This window comes from Kogia breviceps, chromosome 3 (genome assembly GCF_026419965.1).
Source record: "Kogia breviceps isolate mKogBre1 chromosome 3, mKogBre1 haplotype 1, whole genome shotgun sequence".
NCBI lineage: Eukaryota > Metazoa > Chordata > Mammalia > Artiodactyla > Physeteridae > Kogia > Kogia breviceps.
In genome coordinates this window covers 1046077-1070097 of record NC_081312.1, presented here as the reverse complement: position 1 = coordinate 1070097, position 24021 = coordinate 1046077, and the positions used below count along the sequence as shown (strand labels likewise).

The following is a 24021-nucleotide window of genomic DNA, read 5'->3' as shown; positions in this document are numbered from 1 at the left end:
CCTGCACCCCTACCACTCCCGCCCCGACGCTGCTGCAGGAGGCGCCCTCGCAGCTCTGGGGTCTCCGGCCTCCTCAGCTCCTTCCCTCTCGGCCCCACCCACCCGGATGGGACACACCATCAGGGTAAGTTTGTGCTCATGTCCATGCCCATGACCTTGAAGCCTGTCACAGGCCGAGGAATGTCCCTAAGGCCATCCCCCGCATCCCCCAGTTATCCCCCAACCATCCCCCCATCCCCCCAGCATCACCCAAGGAGGTCCCACGAGAAAGAGCAGCTCGTGCCCCTCTGCCTGGCCGCCCCCCGGCCCCGCCCCGCCCGCCGTGCCCCAGCTCCAGCTTCAGAGGCACCTCCCGGTTTTCCACACCACATCTGCCGCTTTGCGGTACCATTTGCTCAAAGTTCGAGGATAATGGAAAGGTACTGCTGTAGGTTCTGGTGTCTGTGATACACATTTTTTCCCCTTTTTTTATGTGTTAAAATACACACCTCTTCAAGACCCTGCCTTCAGCTCTTGGGGGTATATGTGTACCCAGGAGTGGAACTGCTGGGTCACATGGTAAGTTCTATTTTTATTTTTTGAGGAACTTCCATACTGTTTTCCAGAGGCCGAGCCATTTTACAACCCACCCACAGTGCGCAGGCTTCCAATTTGAAGGACGTTTTTATGTGTCTGAAATCTGGATCCGAGGCATCATTTAGCAGGTAACATTTGGTGTGTTTGTGGGAGTGAAATAGTTCAGAGCCTATAAAAACTGAGCAATCAGGCACCGCCCAGAGGCACACGCAGGCCTGACTGACCCACCCACCCCGTGCCCGGCGCAGGCGCCCTTTCCAGCAGAAGGGGCTGCCAGCCCGCCCCAAGGCGTGCCCTGTCGGGGTCACGGGCCCCGGAGCCTGGAGAGGCAGGCCACCTCTGCCCCCTCCCCCGGACCCAGGGGCCATTCCCCGTGAACGTCCGGCCCTGTCCCGGCCACGCCTGCGGGGCCGAGTCCTCTTGAGAAGGAAGGAGCTGAGGCTCCGCCCGCCCCTCTCTGGGCAGGCGCCTGGCGGCCGACGCGCGGGCCCGTGCCGGCAGCCGGCCCCTCCCTGCGCCCACCAGGTGGCGCCCACGGCACGTCCCGCTGGGCTGCTCGGGCGCCCTGGACCCACTCCCGGCTGTCCCCGGCTTGCGGTGTGAGCCCCGGCAGGCCGCGCTCGCGGGCCTCCTCAGGCCCCAGGGCCTGGCAGTGACCCGAGTCTCGGTCTCGGCCAGCTCTGGGCCCTGCAGGGTGGCTGCTCCTTCCTGGTGGTCAGGGTCTGCGGCACTGCCTGGACAGAGCTGGTAGGCAGACAGACGGCTGTGCAGTCTGGGTGGCTTCCTTGGGGCGTGGGGCTGGGGTGAAGCCAGGCGGAGACAGGGAAGGCCAGGGCATCCCCCCTCCAGTGAGTACCGCCGGATTGGGGTGGGGGGAAATCGTCCCTCAAAGTTCCTCCCTGGGGCCTCCGGGCACGAAGGACTGGCCACACGCTCCTTCACCTGCCACCCAGCAAAACAAGCCACAGAGTTGAAAAGCAATTTTTAATTGAAGAATTTGGAGGGAAAGTCTCATAATAGTAAAAATACTAAAGTTGAGTATAAAAAACGCCACGGTGCAGCGCAGCGTCCGGCCGGGAGACACGGAGGGTGCAGCGACGGCCCCTCCAGAGGGTGTCAGGTGGGGCCGGGGCGACGGCAGGAGAGTGAAGCTTCTATAAGGACAGGTGCTACCAGGGGAAGCCATCGGGTGAGACGGTCCCAATGGGGAAGGGGGCGGAGTGAGGGCTCTCTCCTGAGATTAGAAACCCCAGTATGCACGTGAAGAGCATGACACACGGCAGCAGATGTCACCTGGCTCTTCCATCTCGCCGGGGCGAGCCCCGGCCCAGCCCCGCCCCACTGCGGGGGCCACCCTCCTCCAGCCTCAGTGCTGGGGCTGCTGCGTGCCCCGCCCCGAGCGAGAGGGGGCCGGGCAGGCACACCACGGCCAGGGGGCTTCTGGGGCCCCGGGGCCGGGCCGAGACAGGGGCAGCCAGCGAGAGGGACGGAGGGGCTGCGGGCAGGGCCCACGCGGGCCCGATTGCACTTGGCTGCAGAAGTCCTCAACGTTTTCCTACGTGAATCTAATCGTTCCGAAGGCCGAGGCCACTTCTGGAGAACTGGATGAATAAATTAAGAAAAACCGCAGGATGTCTTCCTCCCGACCTGGCTGGCCAGGGGGACACCGCCCCCAAGGCGGGCATCCCTGCTCACAGCACGAGGCGTCTTCCCATCCGTGTTGGAGGACGGCATCGTTCCGCCCAAACGCATCCAGAAATAAGAAACGTTAAATAGAGATCATCCGTGCGAGGCTTCCTCCCGACCCTTCCAAGCCCTCGTCTGGAGCACATGGCTGCCCACGGCGGCGTCCCAGGGCAGCCGGCGGGCCCCTCAGGCCGTGCCACTGGCCGAGTAGGAGAACTGGGGGAAGTGAGGCCGCCGCTCGCTGTCCATGCCCTCCATGCTGTCATCTGTGGGCGGGAGGGGCGGGTCAGCTCCCGGCACCAGGGAAAGCGAGGCCGGCCCAGGGCTCGCCTCCCAGACTCCACATCCAGCCTCAGCGAGCCCCCATCCCACGACCCCGGGGACGGGGGGAGCCGCGGCCCTCCCGCCCTCATGGCCACCCTTGAGGGAGCCTTCCCAGTAAGATGCTGAGCATGGAGGTCTGCTGCCCGGAGAGGAGGAAGGGGTTGGCAGGGAGGCCCACCCTTCACCTTGGTCGGGCGGCGTGATGGTGATCATCTGGGCTGTGAACTCCTCATCGAAATACCTGGTGTCCGTCTCGGACGTGACCTGAGGCTTGAAGGGTGGGCTGAGCTGCAGGAAGGGGGCTGCGTTACAGGCCTCGCCCTGCAGTGCCCGGCACACCCGGACCTGGACCCAACTGCCCACCCAGGAGCCAAGGCTGGGGCCAGGCCTTCCTCTGCCCACATCCCCTCTGGGTCCTCGCCCTTCAGGGATCCACCTGCGGGGCCACCGGCCTCATTCGCCGCCCCCGCAGGGCAGAGTGGCCCGGCAGCGTCAGGCCACAGAGAGGACTCACCACAACGCAGGATGCAAGGGCAACTGCAGACGGACGGGCTGGCGGGAGGAAGGACCCCCACTCCCCCGACCCCTGGCCCGGGGGCAGGGCTGCCTGGGAACTAACAGCAACTAGCAGGGGGGTCTCGGGCCGGGGCTGGGACTGGAGCCCTCGGAGGGCAGGCCCAGGAGGCGGCAGGACCCTGGCTGCAGCAGAGCAGGGTTGGAAAGCCCTGTCTCACAGGGACAAAGGCCCAGCCGGCCATGCGTGGCCTGCAGGGGAAGGGTGGGCTGGAAGCGGGGGGGGGAAGCACGCTTGGGGACAGGCACCCAGCAAGCCTAAGGACAACCTTCCTAAGCCTGCTGGCCCCCCCCACCAGCGCGGGCCAGGGCCCTCAGAGCGCAAGGGGCAGAGGCGCACGCACAGGAAGCAGCCGCCTCGCTCCTCGGAGGCCTCCTCACGTGTGTCTGTGGCGTGTGTGAGCAGGTGGGGGTGCGAGTGGGCGTGTGCGGGAGGAGGGGTGCACACTGGCCCCACGCACCTTCTTCTCATACACGTCCTGCCACACGATGCTGGCGAAGAAGCGGTGCTGCATGATCTCCTTGGCGTCCTCGGAGCCCCCACCGAGCCTGCAGGGAGACGGAGGCCACGGTGACGGGGTTGCTGCCTGCTGGGCCCAAGGTTCAGACCCCTCCTCCCACAGGCTGAGGTCGGCCACCCGCCAGGCAGCAGCCCGGGCAGCTGCAGCAGGTGCGGGGCGCTGGGTGGGCAGGAGCCGCCGGCAGGGCCGGGTCTTCCTGAGCAGGCGTGAGCAGGCCCTCTGCCCAGGCCGGCCCAGGCCGAGGACATCACACACAGCCACCAGCACGGTCGTTCCCTGGGGGTTTCGGGGGGCAGCCCGGGGCAGGGCTCACCGCTGCTTGGGGTCCTTCTTGAGCAGCCCTGAGAGCAGGGACTTGGCCTCAGGGCTGAGCGTACGTGGGAAGCGGATCTCCTCCATGAGGATGAGCTCGAAGAGCTTCTCGTGGTCCTGGTTGTAGAAGGGCAGGCGGCCGCACATCATCTCGTACATGACCACGCCCAGCCCCCACCAGTCCACCGCCCGGCCGTAGTCATTGTCCTCCAGCACCTGGGGTTGCAGGGCACGGGCTCAGAGGGCACCTGAGACATGGGGACTCAAGGGTCAGGAGGGGGGAGTGGGGGACACGGGGACTCGGGGCGCGGCAGGCGCGCACCTCGGGGGCCAGGTACTCGGGCGTCCCGCAGAAGGTCTTCATGGTGGCGCCATCCTTGATGCCCTCCTTGCACAGCCCGAAGTCCGTGATCTTGATGTGCCCATCCTTGTCCAGCATGAGGTTCTCCAGCTGCAGGAGGCGGCCTCCGGGTCAGCCCGCCGCCCCGCCCCGCCCCCAGCCCCGCCCCGGATCCCCAGCCCCGCCCACCTTGAGGTCCCGGTACACCACGTTCTTCTCGGAGTGCAGGTAGTCCAGGGCGGACACGATCTCGGCGCCGTAGAACCGGGCCCGGTCCTCGGGGAACACCCGCTCCCGGGACAGGTGGAAGAAGAGCTGCGGGACGGGGAGCCTGAGCGGGAACGGCGACCTGGGCCAGGGTCACGGGGCGGAGAACCTAACCAGGCGGGGGGCGGGGGGCGGGGAGGGCGGCCACCCAGACACCCGAGGCTCAGCAGGGGCCACCCCCGGGGCCCGGACCCTACCTCGCCCCCGTTGGCGTACTCCATGACGAAGCACAGGCGGTCGTGGGTCTGGAAGGAGTACTTCAGGGCCTGTGAGGGAAGCAGAGCTGGAACGCGGCCCTCAAGCTGGGCGGGAGCTTCGCCGCCCCGTTCAGGGCAGGGGATACCCCACTGCCCCACCGGCCGCGCCGAGGACGAGCGGCTGCAGGTCCAGGGACCGTGCGTTGAGGAGGCACCCCTGCAGGGCCGGCCCTGCTGCCCTCACACCTCGAACCACGGGCGGCCTCGTTTGAAAAGAAAGGCCCGCCGATGACCGGTGACCGCTGGCTCACAGAGACACGGATGGGAGACCCTCCCCGGTTCTCGGCTCCCGCAGGGCCAGGCCGGCTACACCGACCAGGGAACCTGCGGAATGCACCGTCAGCGTCCCGTACAGGGGCCCACTGGAGGGTGGAGGGCACGACAGAGCCCGGCCTTTTCCTCACAGTCCTCCAGCCAGACAGAGGGGAAAAGCGCAAAATGAAGCAGACGAGGCAAAGCCACGATAACGAGTAACGTCTGCACGAACAAACACGACGTCTGCTCTTGAAGTCTGAGGTTTCTCGTAAGAAAGCGTCTCAGGACAAAAACCACCGCAAGTCTGACCACTCCTCCGGCTCTGCCCCTGCTTTGGATCAGGCCATTCCCTGGAGCGAGGACACCTGTACTGAGCGGAGGGGACAGGCCCACGGTGGTCCCAGGCACAAGACCTCGGAGGCCGGCCCCGGGTCGCCCGAGGCCTGAGTCCTGAGCCCCGTCCACTTGACTGCTGACCTTCCGGGGACGGAGCTGGCTGGGCTTGGCAGACTACTTCCAGGCACTTCCTTGTTGCTCCAGAAGACCAGGGGTTCTCCATACACCCCTCCTGGCCCAGGCTCCCCCAGGACAGGGACCTCCCGGAGCGAGCCTCAATGGGGAAGCAGTGGAAGACCGTGCAGAAGGGTGGGGGCCAGAGGGCAGGCCGGGCCTCCTGCCCTCTCTGTGCACCTCCACCCGCCCCTCCTGGAGACCTGCCCGCTGTCCGCCGGGCCCTGAGCCCGCCAAATTCGCAGGGGAGAAGGGGTTGGTGCGAGTGACCGCGCGACCCCAGCACCTGGCGCCTGAGCCATCCCCCCCGGGGTCCAGAAGGAACTCACAGTCAGGAAGGGGTGCCGGGAGTTCTGGAGGACGCGGTTCTCCGTGAGTGTGTGGGCCACCTCGTCCTGGAAAACAGGGCCCACTGAGCCGCCCGCCCCGCCGGGCCCGGGCCCGGCCCCGGCCCCCAGCCCGGGCCCCAGCCCCTACCTTGGCCACAATGACCTCCTTCTTCAGGATCTTCATGGCATAGTAGCGGCCCGTGGCCTTCTCCTTCACCAGGATCACCTTCCCGAAGGTGCCTTTGCCCAGCAGCTTCAGATACTCAAACTCATTCATGGTCTGAGGGCAGCGGGCAGGCACCAGGGTCAGGGGGCCGCACGGTGACTGCTGGAGGCCCAAGAACGGCGAGCGGTGCCAGAGGCCGGCGCCCCCGCAGCCAGCCTCGGGGCCGAGCACCAGTGGGGCCAGACGGGTCCGGGGGGCTCAGGGCTCGTGGGAGATCACGGGGCTGTGCGCCCCGACTTGGAGCCCTGGGGTTCGGGGGGCAGTGGGAGCAATGGCACCGGGCCCTTCCCGAACCTGGCGTCCCTCCCTCACTCCCGGGCGGGGAGCTGGGCGGGGCGGGGCGGGGCCCCACGACTGCAGGGCCCTGAGGGCAGGGCCGGGCCTCACCACACGGTGCTTGGGCTTGGCCAGCGCCACCTCCATCTCCTCGGCCCCTGAGTTCTCCCCGGGCGAGCCCGACCGGAAGTCCATCATCTCCTCCTCCTGCCTCTTGAGCCCGTCGGCCACCGTCTGGATGGCAGTTGTCCACTCCTCCCTGCAGGGCAGTCGGTCGCTTGAGGCCCCAGCCCCACCCAGGCCTGGGGCCTCCCCCTCCGAGGTCGCTGGGCTTGGGGCACCGGCACGCGTCTGTAGCTCGTACCGCTCTTCAGGGGTCTCTACGTGGAACGTGCGCTCGATGACCGTGGTCCACTGCAGGCAGCGGATGATGAAGGTGTTGGGCCGCGGCCGCTCCGTCTTCATCAGCTGGCATTCTGGGGGCAGGCGGGCATCCATCTGCGCCGCGCCCCGGCCCACCTGCCGCAGCCCAGCCCTCCCAAGTGGTCTCCCGCCCTGGAAAAGGGGGCTGGGACCCTGCTCAGAGCTCAGTGGCGCCCCTCAGGGGGTGTCCGGGGGCCGGTCAACCCTCCGTGGTCCTTCCTCAGGTCTCCAAGCCCCCCTGGCAGCCAGGACACAGCCCTCAACCAGCTGGAGGGTGAGAGGTTTGGGAGGGCCCCCCCCCCCCCCCCCGCCAGCAGGAACGTCCCACCACTTTCCCAGCCTCACGATGACCAGCGCCCCGCCTGGCCCCTCTCGGCGCAGGACCAGCCCCAGATCGGAGGCGGGTGGTGACTCACCCTCCGGAGAAGCTGCCTGTCCACCCCAGAGGCCACTTGGGCTGCACCCTCCCCGCACTGCTGCCCACGCCCCCAGGTGCACACGGGAGTGAAAACAGGCACATGCACACCTGGAACACGCACACCTGCAGCCGAGGAACCGTGGAGGTGCCCCAGGCCCGGAGTGGGGCTGGATTCCAGCCCAGCCTGTATGAGGCGGGAGGGGGCCGCGGGGCCAGCGCAGGGGTCTCCGACATTCCAGCGTCTAGGCCCTGGCAACCGCGAGGGGCCCCGGCCGGGCTCAGCCGAGCACAAGGGAGCGAGGAATGGTCTGCCAGGCCACGGGGCCAGGAGGGGGCTGGGGGCCCAGCCTTACGCGGAGGGCGGCCTGTGTCTACACGGGGCGGGGGAGAGAGGAAAACCTGTGCGGCCAGCCTTCTGGGTCCCCACGTGCCCGCCCCCCCCCCACTCGCTCAGCGCATCAGAGACCACCAGGAGCCCCCAGCGCTCAGGCGCCTGACACCCACCCAGGGCCTGGCGTCTCATCCCCCCACCCTGGAACCCTTCCCCCGAGGAAGAGCCCCTGGGGCAGAGGCCCCTGCACAGCCGCCTACCCCTCCCGCATGCCTCTGGCTCCTGCGCCTGGAGCCCCTGCTGGCCTCACGCCCGGGTCAGGGCCCCAGTCCCGCCCACTGCTCAGGAAGCCCCTCTGGGTGGTGCCCACCTCCCATGCGCCTCCTGAGAGCCCCCCCACCCCGCGCTCCCCTGCATTCAGCCTGGGGAACACTCCCGAGGGGCCTCAGCCCCCCAGCAAGGCAGCATCCCCCTGGCGGAGCATCCTTCCCAAACCTGGAAGCCCCCAGCCTGACCCAGGAGGCCCTGCGGGGAGCCCAGACACACTGCAGGGAGGCTCCCACGTGGCCACGAGGCTGTAGGGACGGGGGTCTGCCTCCTTGGCCTCCCCTCACCCCCAGGCCCCTGTTCTACCTGTTGCTTTGTTGAGACCTGAGGAGCCCAGGAGGGGGTTCAGGGACCACAGGAACCAGGCCCTGCTAAAGTACCCCCAAGGGAGCCTCCCTTGTGGCTCTGCTCCTCCCGCTGGAAGCCCCGCAGCACGGGGCCAGGCACACTGGGGGGTGGGCAGGACAGTCAAGGTACCAGGACGGCCCCCACCTCGGCATATCTGCAGGCGTGGGGGCTGGGAATCCTTCCCCATCAGCCGAGGATGGGCCACCTGTGCCACACCCCCTCCTGAGACCCTGGACCAGAACCTGTGGTCTGGCAGCGGGGGGTGGCAGCCCGAGGGCCCCGAGCTCCCAGGCACGTGGCAGGGAGGGCAGAGCCCGCCAGAGGGTGGGGGATGAATGAAGGAGCCTGGAGCGGAGCCGGGACTGTGCTCTGCACCCCAGACAGCAGCCCCGGCAGACCCCGGGGTGTGCTGGTCAACGAGCCCCTCACTCCCTCACCCGCGTCCCGGGCCAGCCCGGGCAGAGCCTCAGGAACAGGGACCAGGCCGGAAGGCCCGCCCAGCCCAGCGTCCCACCCACCCGCCGTCCCCACGCCTGGGTGCCCTGCACCGCGGGTAGGGTCACACCTGCCGTCCTCCTGCAGGTACGTAAAGCGGCCACGGTAGCACTTGGTTTAGAAAAAGTGCAAGTTTGTTCAGCGTCCTGAGACGCCCCAGGCCAGCAGTGCGGCACCCACCCACCCGGCACCCCGGCTGAGGGTGGGAACGCACTGTCACGGTGGACTGGGGCCTCTGAAAACCTCGGTGGGCACTCGTGCTGGGGCGATGGAGGCCCCGGGAAGCCGGCTGCCCCCCACCCCCGCAATCTCTTCCTGCCTCCGCCCGGGGGCTTTGGGGAAAGAGGCCCTGGGGGGCTCGTCTGGCCCCCGCTGGAAGAGGGGCCCCAGTCGGCCAGCTGCCCCAGGCCGGGCCCGGCCCGGCCCGGCCCGGCCCTCCAGCCTCCAGAAGTCCGCCCGGAACCACCTCGGGCTCGGCTCGGAGATCCCTGGCAGCCAGGGCCGACCACTAACCGGTCCCTGAGGTGACGCGGAGCCGCAGGCCCAGCCTGGTCCCCGGAGGCTGGCCTCGGACCCAGAGGCCGGGGGGGACGCCCCGTGGGCTCTCCCCGCCCCGCCCGGCGCCCTCACGCCGAGCCGGGGCTGCCGCCATGCACTTACGCGCCACGGAGAAGTTGTTCAGGGGCGACTCTCGCCGCTCCACGTCCTGCGGCCGCTCCTTGTAGCCAATGAAGGTGCCGTCGTTCTTCAAGAGGAAGTACCGGGGCCGCCAGGTTTTGATGTACTCACCTGAGGACACGCGGGCGGGCGGGCACTGAGGGGCTGCAGCCGCCGGACCACGCTCCCGTCCCCCACGCACCCCGCTCCCCGGGGTAAGTCACAGCCGGTCGCGCCGGGACAGAGGCGCCCAGGATGCCCCAACTCTGGGCACTGACCCCGATTCCCCTGGGGCAGGCAAAGGGTGGGTGGGAAGACAGGTGTCACTGTGTGAAAGCGCCACCCCTGATGAAGTGCCAACCCCGAACCTGTGACTGAAAGGGGGCCAGGTCCGCACCTGGACCTGGGGGAAGCGGTACAACGGACGGGAGCTCCGCCCGATCCAGGGGGCCTTCCTGGAGGAGGTGGTGCCAAACCAGCGGGTCTCCAACCAGAGCGCGGGCACCAGCTACAGCCACCCACCGGGGGCTTCAGGCCAAGAGGCCTCCCCACCCACCCTGGGTGCCGCCAGGTGGTGGACGCGGCAGCTACCGTGGTGTCCGTGGCGACTGGGCTGCCCACCACAGCTGGCCCCTGCCCAGAGGATGGAGCCTCGCTAGCACCCAGCAGTGAGGGGGCCGGCATCGCACTCAGAGCGCGACTCACGGGGGCCTGCCCGGCAGACGTGAGCCCACCTGCAGCCCGTCCCCAGGGTGGGCACTCGGGACAAAGCCCCCTCTGCCCGTGTGACACCGCTCACTGTCCAGGGGCCCTGAGCGCTGTCGTGAAGCCAGACCCAGAAGGCGGCTGCGTGGTCCTCGGGCTCGGACCTGCGCTCCTGGGCCCCCACATCCCACCCGTGGGTCACCCAGGTCCCGAGGAAGGTTCTCCCCGAAGCTCTGCAGCATCAGCCATAAACGGGCGCTCACGCTCAAGAATCAGAGCAGATGTCCTCTGTGACGTTCCAGCGACTGCCATTTTTCATACTGACACCCAGAAAAAACGTTTCATTTACATTTTGCCGAGCAAGGAGTTTGAACACCACTGAAGAACTTACTAATTAGGCGCCCGCTTCAGCAGAGGGCCACCGGGCAGCAGGAGGGGAGGGGGCCGGGCCTTCCCTGTGAGCCAAGCCCCACACGCGGCCACCTGGAGGGCCAGCAAAGGCCCAGGCCCCCGCCCCTCGGTCTGCTCTTCCTCCCCCGCCTCGCCCCCAGCTCTCACCCTGCACGACCCAGGGCCTCTGGGGGGTGCTGGGCAGTCGGGGCCTCCACTGGCCCAGGGAGGACCCGGGCGTCGGCCGGTAACTTGCCCTCACCCCAACAGCATTTAGCGGGGCCTCCGCCCAGTTCCGAGCCCCCAAACCCTGGGGACGTGGGCTGGGAAGGTGGTGAGGCCGCCCTTGGATGCGGCCCCCCGCCCAGCCTCCCCGGCGCCCCTTCCTCCCCCGGCCCGGTGCAGGGTGGGGCAGAGCTGGCCCCGGGGGCCGAACGCAGCCCACCCCGCTCGCACCCGCCGCGCTCCAGTCTGGAGCTGTCGGCCCCTGATGGAGTGCCTCCCCTCCCGCCAGCTGACGCTCCCCGGGACGCTAAGTGCACGGGGAGAGTGATGAGCGCCTCCCCCGTGCAGCCCCAAAAATCCATCTTGATTCGCCAACTGCTGCCCAGCACGGCGGCCCCCCAGCGCCGCACCGCACGCGGGCAGTCGGCACGTGTGCGCCCGCAGAGGCGTCCGCGCTCGGCGGGACCCGCACACGCCAGCCCGGGCCTCGGACCCCACTGTGGCTGAGGCCCTGGGAGGGGGACCCGCCCCCAGCCACGTGACCCTGCACCTGCCCTCCAGCTTTCACCCCACAGGCCCACCCCCAGGGCTGGGAAGGCCCTGGGATCCGGAACTGGGGGTGCGTGGCGGAAGCGGCACTGGCCAGGGAGAGGCTGAGGGGCAAAGCACCCGACGCTGCTGAGCCTGTGGCGAGGGGTCCGGCGGATGGGCCACAAGCCGGCTAGGCCCCCCGCCAGCCCCCAGACCCAGGGCGCTGAGGGGGTCCAGGCGACAGGAGCGGGGCAACACACGGGTAGAAGCGACAGCCGGGGAGGCAGCCTCACTCGGCCCCTGGCCCTCAGCAGCCAGCATCCAGACCCCCGGAGGAGGTGCAGGAACGCTGGGCGGGGGCGGGGCGGGGGGCCGTGCAGGGCCTGGGAGGCCAGGGCCAAGGCTCTGAGACCCACAGACCCCTTTCTTCAGCCTCTGGGACACTCCTGCCTGCAGACGTCCAGCCCGGCGGTCACCTGGGGGCCGCCAGCTGCAACCTGGACCGTGGCCCGCATCTCAATGAGTTCAGTGCAGACAGGATGCCGTTGGGCGGGTGGCCGGCCCAGGGACGGGGACGGGGGAGACACAGGAGGGGCGAGGGGAGGAGGTGGCCGCCCTGTGCCTGGCCACGGCTGTGCTCTGTCCTCCCGGCCGTAACGCCTGCACACACACAAACGGCCCGTGCTGGGAACGCACGAGAAAGCCCAAGTCTGCTCTATGGATGCCGCTCCCTAAACGGGGGGCGGGGGGGGTCCCCCGGTCTCTGGGGTCAGATGCCCGCCCACCACCGGGTGGCCTCCCAGCAGCGGCCACGCCAGGAGTCAGCAGGGACTGGCCTGGACCTGGGCCCAGGTCGGGTCCCCTCGTCCCTGCCACTCCCGCCCAAGCCCAGCCCAGGGCTCCAGAAGGGCTCCCGCTCACCCCAGCCCAGCTGAGCAAATGCTTCAGACCGGGGCCCTAGAGCCCCACATCACAGCTGGCCCAGCTCCCCTCCGCGCAGGGCATGACAGCACCCCGGCCAGGAGACCGGAGCTGGGGGCGGGCACTCGGAGGCACGTGTGGTCTGGTGCCCACTCCCACCTGGAGCGTCTGTCCTCAGTCCGCCCCCGAGGTGGGGGGCTCTCTCAGAAGCCCGGCCCTGGGCCGGGGCGGGGGAGGGGCCCTGCAGCACCCCACCCACCCCTCCCAGACACTGGCACCCCACCCGGCCACCAGCGAAGGGGACCCACACCCCCTGAACCCCGAATGCCCAGGCCTGGCCACCTGCCTCCCAGGTTCCCGATGAGGAGGCAGCTGCCCTGGGTGGCGTAGGCGTCGGAGGGCACCCAGGTCAACCAGGCTCCTGTACCCAGGGCAGGGCTTCCCTCCTCCTCCTAACGCCCTGGGACCCCAGCCCCGGCCCCCTCGGCGCCCCTGTGCCTCGTCCACGGGGAGGGCCCTCCCACCATCCCAGCTCACCCCCAGGAAGGGGCTGCAGGACCCCCGAGGAAGGGGGATCCCTCGCCAGCATCGCTCATCCCCCACAGCCCAAATCACCCTAACAGGGCCACACAGCCAGGATCGGGGACAGGACGTGTGCTGGCCAACGGCCTGTGCCTCTACACCTCCCAGCCCGGGTCCCAGGCCACGCTGTGGGTCAGGGCACCCCCAGCAGGAGACCCGGAGGCCAGGACCCGAGCCGCCGGGGGCCCCAGCGCGCAGGCTCCCCACGTCCCGGGCCTGCCACCCGCGAGCCCTCCCCTGCCAGGCACCTCGGCCCCTCCAAGCCCCCAAGCGCGGGCCACCGGCTGCCACACCCTGAGCTCCGTGAATGGTCTGAGTCCCCAGCTCCCGGGGAAACTGCTGGATAAACGCTTTGCCACAGCAGTGGCAGGCGGCGGCTGGCAGGGAGCCAGGCGGCGCTGAGCTGTTTCTCCACAGCAAAGCGAGCCCCAGCAGGCCGGGGGAGCGGGTGCCAGCTGACGGCGGCCACCACGCGGTCCCCCGCCACCACCACATCCGTCGCTCACGGACAGCTGCCTCACGCCCTCACCCCCTCCGGCGCTGCGCGCGAAGCGGAGCGGGCGCGGGCCCGGCTCATCTCGTGTCCCCACGTCCCCATGTCCCTGTCCCACCGGCAGGACACCAGACCACGGACAGTCAGCGAAAGCCCGAGAGCCGGTGCCGGGGAGCGGGCACGCCCCACTCAGGCGGAGCCCGGTACTGTCGGGCGAGCCACGCCGCCTGCTCCTTGCTCCCGGGGCCGCCTTTCCGAGGGCAGCGCTCCCGGGGTCCTCACGGGGGCACGAACGGCCAGTGTGGACAACAGGAGAGGAGAGATGGCCACTCCCGGCCCAGCAGCTGGGGGGACATGTGGAGGACGGGTGTTCCCCCGACACAGCCCCCTGAGCCCGGCTGGGCCGCCCCCAGGCTGCCTGGCAGGCCGAGAAGGTGGGATCATTATGACCAGTCGTTCCCGGGAGAAACTGAGGCCCAAGGAAGAGGGCTCTCAAGGTCACAGAGAGGCAGATGGTGGCCAGAGTCCAAGGTCCGGCTGCCGAGGCGGGGCTCACTCCTCGACACAAACTGAGAACTCTTCGCAGGTCGTTGGTTCTGTCATCAAGCAGGCAAGAGCCCAGGGCCTCAGCCCAACGCACACACACTCCAGAGGAACGTGGGGAGCAGCGCCGTGCCCCCGCCCCCCACCATCAAGGCGCAGCAGGCGACTCTGGGGTCTCCCTGCCCCTTCCTGCTGCCCCAGGACGGGGCCGGCTTTCGGGCCTCTCACCAGCTACGACCGACAGCCCCCTCGCTCGCGGCAGCCGCCTGCACAGCACCTGGACGTCCCACCCTCCCGGCCACCTCCGGAAACCCTCCTCCTCGGACACCACACATCACCCGCGGCACAGGCCAGAAAAAGGGGCCACCCCCGACCCCCGCCACCCACCTCCCCCGCGCTCTCCGCCTGATGTGCACCTGGCCTCACGCTGCAGGGTTCAGGGGTGCTGCTTGCAAAGAGCTGGGCTGGGGCCAGGGTTCAGGGCAGCCACAGCCATACCTCTGCCTGCAGGGGCACCCGGGGCCTACACTTTCCACGGCGGGTGGGCCTGGGAGGTGGAGCAGGCAGCCCCCAGGCCTGTCAGTCCACCAGCTTCCCCCCATCTGCTGGCCCCTTGGGTCACAGGCCCTGGCAGAGGGGACTCCGGCCACCACGGGTCCTAGGCCAGGGCCTCAGGCAGCGTCTGCCCAAAGCCTCACGGCACTTAAGTTCTAGGTTTCCAGAATGTTTCCCTGGGGACACGCTGCTCACTCCTGTGCTAAGAACCCAGGATAGACCCAATGAAACCAAGGGAGGTGCCGGGGCTCCCCGGGCAAGGCGGAGGCAAGGACGAGAGGGAGGGGGCGGGAAGCGAACAGACGGGCAGCACGGGCTCCCAGGAGAGCAGGTGGGGTGGCAGCAGAGCCCTCCCTGCAGACACACCTGCAGGAAAGGAGAGCCCCGTGGGCACCGGCCCTGCCCAGACCCCCTCCCTGCAGACACTCAGAAGAGGCAGAGCAAGACCCTGGCGTCTAAGTGACCCCCAGCCTCCGTGAGCCAGGGCCCTCCCCGGGGGACGAGGGGCTCCAAGCACCCACCCCACCTCCCCCAGGGAAAAGCACCACCTCCACAGGGGAGCGGGCAAGGGGATGAGGGACAGGTCGGGGGGACCCTCCAGAGAAAGGGCCTCCCACCTCCCAGCCGCCCAGCTCTCATTTACTGTTCCCTGACCGGGAGCTGCGTTGTGGTGCGACAGCCGTTGGGGACAGCGAGACCTGGCCGGGGACGTGGTGAGGACACGGTGACACGGTGGCAGGCTGCATCCCCCCAGCTGCCCGCCCTGTCACCTCCCGTTCCCGGCCACACCAACCCTGGCCCTGGCCCCGGCCCTGATCGAGCTCGTCACAGCCCCCAAACTCCAGCTCGCAGCGTACCCCGCCCCCCGGCCGGGGGTGGAGCGCCAGCACGGGGCCCCTACCCCCGCCGGGGACAACCGGCTGAGGCCTCTGGGCCGGCGGAACCAGCCGGGGGGCGGGGGGCGGGGGGGTCTGTGGTCCTGGGCCTGCTCAGGGATCTGTGAGCCCAAACCAAGGGCCCAGGGGATCCCACCCCAAGGCCCCCAGGGGTGGCAGAAGAGGCACCAGAGAAGCCCCCTATCAACGGCAACATTCCTGAAACACGCGCGTTATTTCAGACGGTGAAGGAGCCGAGCCTGACGCAGGAAGAAAGGCAGCAGGGGCGTGGCCGGTGGGCGTGGCCGGGTGAGCGCACGCGGCCCTCGGCCAAACTGCGGGGGCCAGGTCCGGGCCGGGGGCCTGCCCGTGGGGGTGAGTGGGCGGGGCCCGGGGCACCCACCGCTCCGGGTGCAGAGGCGGCAGGCGGCCGCCGGCTCCAGTTACGGGAGGGCCCGCGGAGAGGGCGGGCGCTGGCAGCGAGCCTGGCCGGGTGCGCCCAGGCAGAGGGGATGCCAGCCGCACCAACGCCCCCGCCCCCACCCTCCCACGGCACTTCTAGGAACTGGCCTGACGCGACCCGGCCCAGGCCCCTCCTGAGGGCTGGCAGTGGGCGAGGCCCGGACCCAGGGCCCCCTCCCCTCCACGTACAGGGCGCACACTCAGCTCCCTGGGGCGGCTGGGCTGCCGGTAGAGGCCCCCTCCTCGCCACCACAGGACCAGGAAGCGGACAGGAGCACGGCCCGCTCAGGGCCCCTCAGGACCGGGGCAGCGGTGACCCCTCATCCCCCGGCGCAAGAACGCCCGAGCTTCCTCTTTCGTTGTTTGTTTTGAAGGGAAAACTCAAGCGGCTCACAAAACAGGAAACGGTCCCACACGGGCCAGCAGGCCTCGGTCTCAGCCTCTGCCACCGCCCACAGGCTCAGGGGCACCCCTCCAGAACGGGCCCCCTCCCAGGAACCGTCCCACGGAGCAGAGGCCCCAGCACCTGCTACCACCCTTGGGCCGGCCGCCTTCACGCACCTGCCTCAGTGGACCAAGAGGAGCCCCCGGACCAAAGCCATGGCCGTAGCGGCGAGACCTGGAGGAGACCTGGGCATCCCTCCCCTGAGCCAGGGACGCTGAGGTGCGGTGGGAGGAGGGCCCAGGACAGCCCCGCCCTCCAGCCCGGGGCTCGGGGCGAAGGGAGCAGCCTGCCTCCCCTGACGGTCCCGTGAGCCCCTTGCCCAGGCAGAGCGGCCCGGGCCGTGCACACAGATGATTCACCCCGACGGGCCCCCAGGCAGGTGTGCTCAGAAGTGGGTTCGACAGGCCCCTGCAGGCCTCGGCCCCTGCTGTCCGCTCAGCAGAGCCGTCGCCCCCTCTAGAGGGGAACTGGGCTGCACCCCCATGGCCCCGCCCCATGGGAAGCCCAGGACTGGGGATGAGTGGGAGTCTGTGTCAGCAGGTGGGACCACTGGCTCCCCTGCTTAGAGCCACCTGAGGGGGCAGGTAAAGCCCAGGGCCGTGGCTGAAACAGGACCTGGCCAGGACCGAGGGAGGGGAGGGGGGAGGAGCCACCACAGGTGGGGGGAGTTAAGCCGACGCACAGACGCTATCCTCCCACGAGTGCACGCACCGGGCAGACCTCACTTGGGGCCATGTCCAGGGAAGGTCCTGGACGGGGGACCCCGTGCCCACAGGCCAGCTCTCCTCCACCCCGCCCCTCAGCCCCTACTTGCCGGGCTGTGGCGTGGTGGCCGCCCTTCTGGACCCTCCTGGCCAGGCCATCAACCGGCCCACGTGAGCCCAGGGGTGCCCGAGGCCAGTGCCCCACCCCCACCCCCACCCAGACCCTCAGCCCCTTCCTTCACCCCGCGGCCAGCATCTCGCTGCCCTCCTCCCTTCTCCCGGCCCACGTGGCCCAGCTGGCCTGTCCGTGGGTTGGAGACAACCAGGAGGAAGCCCACAGACCCCGCCCCCTCCACGGGCTCCAAGAGTGGGACCCGCGGGTGGGGCTCTGCTGGAGCAGCTCTCCGTGGGGCTGGGCTGCAGCCGAGGTGGTGCACAGCCCGGCAGGCACCAGGTCAGGTGGGCAGGGACGACGGGGCCCTGGGGACACGTCCCAAAGCAGCTGCACGGACTCAGGCCCGTGGCCTCGCACAGGCCAAGTCCAGCCAGACCTGCATCCTGAAGGAGGACAAGGTTTTGAAACTGTCAGCCTCCAGATATCAGGAGGGCGCACGTAACAGACCAAAACTCTGGGAAGGCGGCTGTCGGAGCCACGCTGAGCCCAGCGGCCCCCGGCACTAGGGGCTGTCGGAGCCACGCTGAGCCCAGCGGCCCCCGGCACTAGCGGCTGCAGGCGAGCAGCGGCTGCCCCCCGCTCGGGCTGTCCGCCCCTAGCTTGGGGTGCCTGCCGGTCACTCACTCAGGACGTCCTGCTTTCCTCAGGAAGTCTGCCCACCTCTGGGGACACCCACCCGTAGCTCGGGACGTCCACCCGGCTCAGCCCTCTTCCTCACCACCTTCTGAGCCTCGAGCAGCTGGACCCCTCTCTCCTGGGGACAGCTGAGGACACGGAGGCCCACAGGGCCTGCCTGGGTGCCGCAGGGCAGCACAGGGCTGGGACTTGAGCCGTGGCGTCCGGAGAAGGAGCTGGGGGCCGGGGGTCTGTCCTGCCCTGACCCTGGCCAACGGGCCGTCGGGTCGACTCTCAACACCCACTCAGCCCCGAAGGTCCCCTTGGCCCTCACGTGCGGGCCCTGGGCTGGACGCGGGGCAGACACAGCATGGTGGGCAATGAAGGCCCTCATCCCACAGCAGCCCCCCAACCCACGTAACGAGAAGCAGCAGCGTGGGGGGCCTCAGGGCTGCAAGGAGCTGGAGGACAGCCAGCGCTCCCCCAAACCCCCCGCGAGGGGCGGGGGCGCCTCTCACCAGTGCTGCAGGAGCCCTCCGCCCGCTCCCAGCCCAGGGGCCCCCAGCCCTACCTGAGCCACACACCCCACAAGAGGCCTCGCTCCCTCTCTTCCAGCCAGTCCTGAGAGGCGGGGGGCAGGGCCGGCGGGGGGGCAGTGCTGCAGGGGAGGGAGGGTTCTGGGGGCGGAGCGCGGGGTTTGGCCTGCACGTCCGCCTGCCCACAACCAAGGCCAGGACGCTATCCCCACCCAGGAAGGGTACGCGAGCCCCCCACCCCAGTCTCGGGAACGGGCACCGCCGCGTACCCCCAGCCCCAAAGCGGGGTCCTCCTCGATCCCCCAACATCTAACCCAAGCCCCTCCATTTCCCACCCCTCGGCCACATGACCCCTGCTCCTTTCACCCAGTCACCCCAAAGTCCAGCACACAGGAAGAGCCCACGTTTGTGGGAAAGAACAGATCCGTAAAAGACGGACCGAGAGACGGACAAAAGAACAGAGAGGACAAGACAGCAGTGGGGGCGGTGGGGTGAGCCTGCGACCCCCAGAGGTTCCCACGGGGTCGCGGGGAGCGGGGGGGTGACCCCTCGAGGGCAAGCAGTGGAGGTGGGACATGGCACGACCCCTCCCGGGCTATAGGAGGGCCAGGGCCACATCACTGCCCCACACGCTGCCTGGGTTGGCACGTGGGCTGGAGAAAGAAGAGTGGAGGCACATGGGCGCGTAGGACCCTCTGTCCCGGCCTGAGTCTGGCTGCGCTCTGCCCCAGGGCCTACCCCACCACCACATGCACAGTACCCAGGGGGAAACCAAGGCCCAAGGAGTCAACAGACTTGCCCTTGGAGAAGGACACAGTGATGGGGCAGCCGAATCGGGTCAAAACCCAGCTCCCTGGATGCCCCGCTGGCCCCGACACCCCGTGCCCCCAGCGCACACGCCCAGAGTGGCACTCTAAAATCCACCCAGCATGAGAGGGGCGCTCCCACCCGAACCTGGCTGGCCAGTGTTTGCCCCAGTAACTGGGACAGGAGCCCCGGCAGCCCTGAGGCCTAGGCATCTCCTAGGTCAGTCCTTAATCGAACAGTCAGTTAACAAACATTTGCCAAGGATTAAGCGGTACCGGTCCCCGTGTGTTCTTGTGCTGCCACCAGGCACAGAGGGGAGGACGGGGACCAGGGTCAGAGGGGGCATCCTTGACACCAAAGAGGGCTATAAGGTGAGGCAGACAGAGTAGGACCTGAGCTGGGGTGGGAGGCTCCAGGCACAAGAAGTGGTACTCCTGGGGGTCAGGAAGGGGTAAACACTGGGGGAGGGGATCCAGAAGGCTGGTGGGTGCAGGGAACCTTGGAGGGGCTCGCCACAGACCACAGGCCCCTGCGGCCGCCTCACCTCCGTCTTGAGGCCCAGTGCACCGTCCTCCCTGCAGCCGCCTAAGTGAGCTCTAAAAACACACAGCTAACCACATCCTTGATCCCCTGCTTTGTGCCCCCTGCAGCCCCTTGAGGTCTCATCTCCATCACTCCTGTGCTGCCCACCGCAGCTCCTGCAGCTTCCCAGCCTGCTCTGCTGGGAGGCTCCTATGCATCCCACAAAACCCAGTCTTGTGACACCCACTTTTGCCGTGCTCCCCTGTGTGTTCCACCTGTGTCTGAGGTTCCCCCTCCCAACAGCCTGTGGGATCCCGAGGTGCGGACGGGGACACCCTCACCAGAGGGCGTGCTTGAAAAGTGGCGTGGCTAGCTAGCGTGGGATCACCAGAGCTTTCGGAGGGAACAGGTCTAGAGGAAGAGCAAGTTGGGGGAGGAGGCGGTGACTGGCCAATCCCCGCCCTGGAGCAGGAGGGAGTGACTTACCCAGGCACCTGGACAGGAGGCCTGTCCAGCCCCCCACCACCGGCCGCTAAGCAACAGAGGGCGGTGGGGCAGGCAGGGCCGGAATGCGAGGGGCCCAGGCCCAAGCTCCCGTCCCAGCAGCTCCTCTCTGAGCCCCTCCCTGGGCACAGGGCCACGTGAGTGGGCAGAGGCGAGGCTGAGGGGGCTCCACGGCAGCCAGCTCGGCAGCTCCAGCGTAAACCCGCCACTGGGTGGCACGGAGCCCCCTCCCGCCTACAGCCAGGCCAAGCAGCCCTGCCCTGCCCTCAGGAGCCCTCGGGCAGCGCCCCAGGCCGCTAACGCGCCGGGCCTTGGACCGGCCCCAGCGTCCTCACTGCCTTCCAGGAAAGCGGGTGGCTCTTCCTGCCCACGGCCCCAGCCAGGCAGCCACTCCACGGGCTGCACGCTGGCCCAGGGCACACCTCCCCGCCCGGGAGGTCCCGCGAGGCCATGCCCTCCAGGCCGTGGGGACACTGGGCCCCAAAGCGCACCCGGGCCAGTCCAGGAGGGTCCAGGAGCCCAGGAAGGCCTCGCTCGCCCGGCAGCCACGGCCCAGGCCGCCCCCGGCCACTGAGGAGCTGCAGGCCCACTTGGGACCCTCACCCCCGGGCGGCCCCGCGGGCACTGACCTCGTTTGTGCAGCCAGCCCTCCTTCACGATGGCGACGTCGTTCATGGTGCCGGGGCTCCCGCGGGCCTGCGTGGCCCAGACCTCGCTCACACGCCTCTAGCAGGGTCCTCCCAGAGCCCAGCGGGCTGTCAACAGCCTCTGGAAGAAGCAGAGAGAAGTGTCAGGCTGTGTGGGGCTTGAGGACATTCCTCGGACCCCAAGGTGAGCCCAGGAGGCCCGTAGCGCCTGGGGTCTCAGCCCAGGTGTGCCTTCCCACATGACCTGTCCCCTCTTAGCATCCAGAGCCGCCACTGGCCCCCGCTCCGCCTTCCCGCCACGGCCCCTAATACAAAGCCACTCACACTGCTCCGTGGGCCCAGGCCTCCCCTCCCCCTGGGCTTTAAGCCCCTGCCACCACCCCTCCTGGACCCCCAAGCCCTCAGAGCTCACTGCCCCCCTTACCGACCCATTCCCACCTCCCCTGACCTTTGTACAAATCACTCCTGTCCCCAAAAGGCCCTCCTGGTATATCCCAGCCTCCCTAACCTGCCGGCCCAGCGGAGGCCACCTCTTCCAGGCAGCCTCTCTGACTGCTTCAGCCCACACCACTCAGCCTCCCCAATCCCCTGGTGAGGGTGCCCAGTTCTCCTTGTCCATGGTGTTCCTGCCCAGAGGCTGGGGTTCCCAGGCAGAATCCAGAGCTCCTCTTCCCTGCCCCAGACTGGGAAAGGAGAGAAATTCAAACGTGAAGAAGGCAGGGCCAGGAGTGCAGGCAAATGGTACAAATGAGAGCCCGGAGCCCTCCAGGGTGACATGAAAACCCCCTACACACACCCATCCCAGGGAAACGCCAAACCCCTCCTAAACCACAGCGCCCCCGCCGGTCTGAATCTGGTTCATTCATTCGGCCAATATGTACCGGGCATCTCTGGTTTTGCCAGGCTCAGCGCTGGGCACTGGGGACAAAGAGAGGTTCAGATGAGTCCCGTCTGTAAGGAGCACCCGGTCCAGGGTGGTTACAGACCCATAATTATAGCTTTCAGGAGGCAACAAATGGGGGGGGGACTGTGCAAACTCAGAGGCACCGGCACCCGCCCTTTGGAGGCCCACCAGCAGCCTTCTCTTGAGCAGACACTTTGGCCATTGATCCTGTGTGGCCCACCCCATTGCTCCCCTGCTGGATGAACTCCTAGGCATCCCTCAAAACCCTGTTCTCACATCACCAGTTCTGGGCATCCTGGAAAAGAGCACTCTCCCCATGAGCAGTCCTCTGCTACCCTTCCAGTTGGGCACTCATGAGGGCAGGCCAGGAAAGACTCCTCTCGGGGACACCCAGGCCGGGCAGAGACCCTGAGTACCTCCAACATGGGTCTTCCTATAGCCACCTAGACACTCTCCCGCAGCCCACCTTACTGGCCTCCTGAGGCATGGGCTGAGCACCCAGAGAGGGCCGCTCTGCACTGACTGTCTTGGGTTAAATTTGGAAGGACAGGAAGACCCACAGTCACTGCCTCGTGTCTGGGACGGGGAAGACGCTCCTCGCCCAACTCAGCAAGCCCACAGGGAGGGATGGCAAGTAAGACTGGAGGAGGTACCACCAAGGACAGGGCTCTGAGCCCCACCTGGCAGGCACAGGGGGCTCTGGTGACACTTGAGTAGGCGTGGCCTGGAGGCAGAGGGCTGGACCCAAAGACCTCTGGATGTGCCCCTACCCCCACTGGGGCCTGAGCAGGGCCTGGTGCTGACAGAGTCAGACAGCTGCCGATGGCCCCGTGTGTAAAAATATATCTGCACATACACAGGGTGCTGTGCATGTGCACAGAAACACACACACCAAGCCAGGGCCTGGGCTGCCTCTGGGCACGGGGTGGGCGGCACGGAGGAGACCTCTGCTTCCCGCTACTTCTGTCCTGTGAGTGACTTCGCCACAAAGGTGAATCGCTGCTGTTATTACTTAAGTCACAAACTTAAAAAAATAATAATGGTTTGTGCTCCGAAGGGCCCCCTCTCCCTGCGTCCAAAACACTGGTTTATGAACTGGCTGCTCAGCTGGGGGGCAGGGAACCAAGCCCCACAAGTGTACCCCACCCTTCACCTGGACCAGAGCTCACAGCAGTTAGGGGTGGCCTGAGCAAGGTGGGAGGGGGCCAGGAGTGAATGTCGGGGGCCCTCTGGCCACACAACACAGGCGCAGGGCCCCAACTCTGTCCACCGCGACAGTACTCGGGAATCAAGCCCACCCACCAAGTTCACCAGCCGCCCCGGGCCTCTGGGTTGGGTGGGCAGCACCTCCAGAACCCACCCAGCTCAGGAATAAGTCTCAGGGCCTGGGAGGGCTGCAGTCCTTTGTGGGAGGGCCTGGGCACCCAGCCACCATGGACAACTTTTTGTCTATGGGAAAATGATGTCCCTTGCAAGGGCCCACCCACAAACTTCAACGAGGGCCGGGGCGATCCTTTTCCTCGGCCCCCTGAGCACCTACTGTGCGCCGGGGCCCCCCTGGCCGGGCGCCCGGGCAGCCCCCGGCCGCAACAGTGCACCGGACCCCGCGCGCGGCCGCACCCCTCCGCTCCGGCCCGGGCCTCGCCCGGCGGGGCCGCTTCCCCAAGGTCATGCGGGAGGCCGGGGCCGGAGGCACGCACCCCCAGCGCCGGCGCGGCCCGCGCCCTCCCCGCCCAGGCCGCGCTCGGCCACTTCCTGCTCCCGCTCCTCCATTCCAGCCGCGCGCGGCCCTGGCCCCGGCCCCGGCGGCCGCGAACAAAGCGGCCGGGCCGCAGGGAGGAAATCCGGGCCCCGGCGGCGGGCGGCGGACGGGCGGGGACTCACCGGGCGCCGCGTCCGGCGCGAGCGCGGGCCTAGCCGGGCCGCGGCCTCCGGCGCCCGCCGCTCCGCATCCCCGCGGGCCGGCCGGCCGGGGCCGGGCTGGAGGCCGCGGCGGGCGCTGCTCTGGCGGGCCTCGCGCGCCGCCGGACCCGGAGCTCGTGCGCGGCCGCCGGCTGGCTCCTCCGGGCTGCGCTAGCTGCGCTGCTGCGCTGGGCCGGCCGCCCGCCCGCCGCGCTCGGTCCCGCCGGCCCGCCCTCTCTCCGCCCCGCGCCCGCCCCGCCCGGCCGCCCGCCCACATCCGCCTCCGCCGCTCGGGGCGCCCCCACCGCGGGCCGAGCGAGGGCGCGGCGCCGGGGGCGGGAGCGCGCAGCGGGCGGCCCTCGGGGTCGGGGACCGCCGCGCGCTCCCGCCGCGGGGCCTGTCCCCAGGCCACGTCCTCTCTGGCCTCGGTTTCCCCGGTTGTCCGGTGAGCCCGCACGTCTCGGCCCAGTTCTGCCCCGACCCTGTTAAAGGGGCCGGTCTGGGACGAATCCTGGGCTTCTGCCTCC

At 68.7% G+C, this 24021-nt stretch overlaps 1 protein-coding gene across 3 annotated transcripts; it reads right to left on the bottom strand.

The window, feature by feature from the left end:
• Positions 1-1546: 1546 nt before the first annotated feature.
• AKT1 (AKT serine/threonine kinase 1) lies at positions 1547-23553 on the bottom strand. 3 transcript variants are annotated; one of them, XM_067027632.1, is made up of 14 exons: positions 23477-23553; positions 20671-20809; positions 9455-9583; positions 6817-6928; positions 6564-6711; positions 6099-6230; positions 5951-6016; positions 4797-4865; positions 4522-4647; positions 4315-4443; positions 3994-4208; positions 3621-3708; positions 2772-2874; positions 1547-2528 (listed from the first exon to the last, which is right to left on the bottom strand). In XM_067027632.1, exons 2-14 carry the CDS (start codon positions 20714-20716, stop codon positions 2449-2451), a joined length of 1443 nt encoding a protein of 480 aa, XP_066883733.1. In that variant the 5' UTR covers positions 20717-20809; positions 23477-23553; the 3' UTR covers positions 1547-2448. The 3 variants fall into 3 exon arrangements, with proteins under 3 accessions (XP_066883733.1, XP_066883735.1, XP_066883734.1); XM_067027634.1 differs by having other exon boundaries at positions 3994-4109; XM_067027633.1 differs by lacking the exon at positions 23477-23553 and adding an exon at positions 21197-21347.
• Between the last annotated feature and the right edge of the window lie 468 nt (positions 23554-24021).

Excerpts from the sequence above, each read along its gene's own strand:
- AKT1 (XM_067027632.1), bottom strand. The coding sequence starts at position 20,716 with ATGAACGACGTCGCCATCGTGAAGGAGGGCTGGCTGCACAAACGAG. Across the intron at positions 9,584-20,670 it reads GGGCTGGCTGCACAAACGAG|GTGAGTACATCAAAACCTGG; the intron begins GTCAGTGCCCGC and ends GCGTGTCCTCAG. Across the intron at positions 2,875-3,620 it reads AGGACGTGTATGAGAAGAAG|CTCAGCCCACCCTTCAAGCC; the intron begins GTGCGTGGGGCC and ends CCCTTCCTGCAG.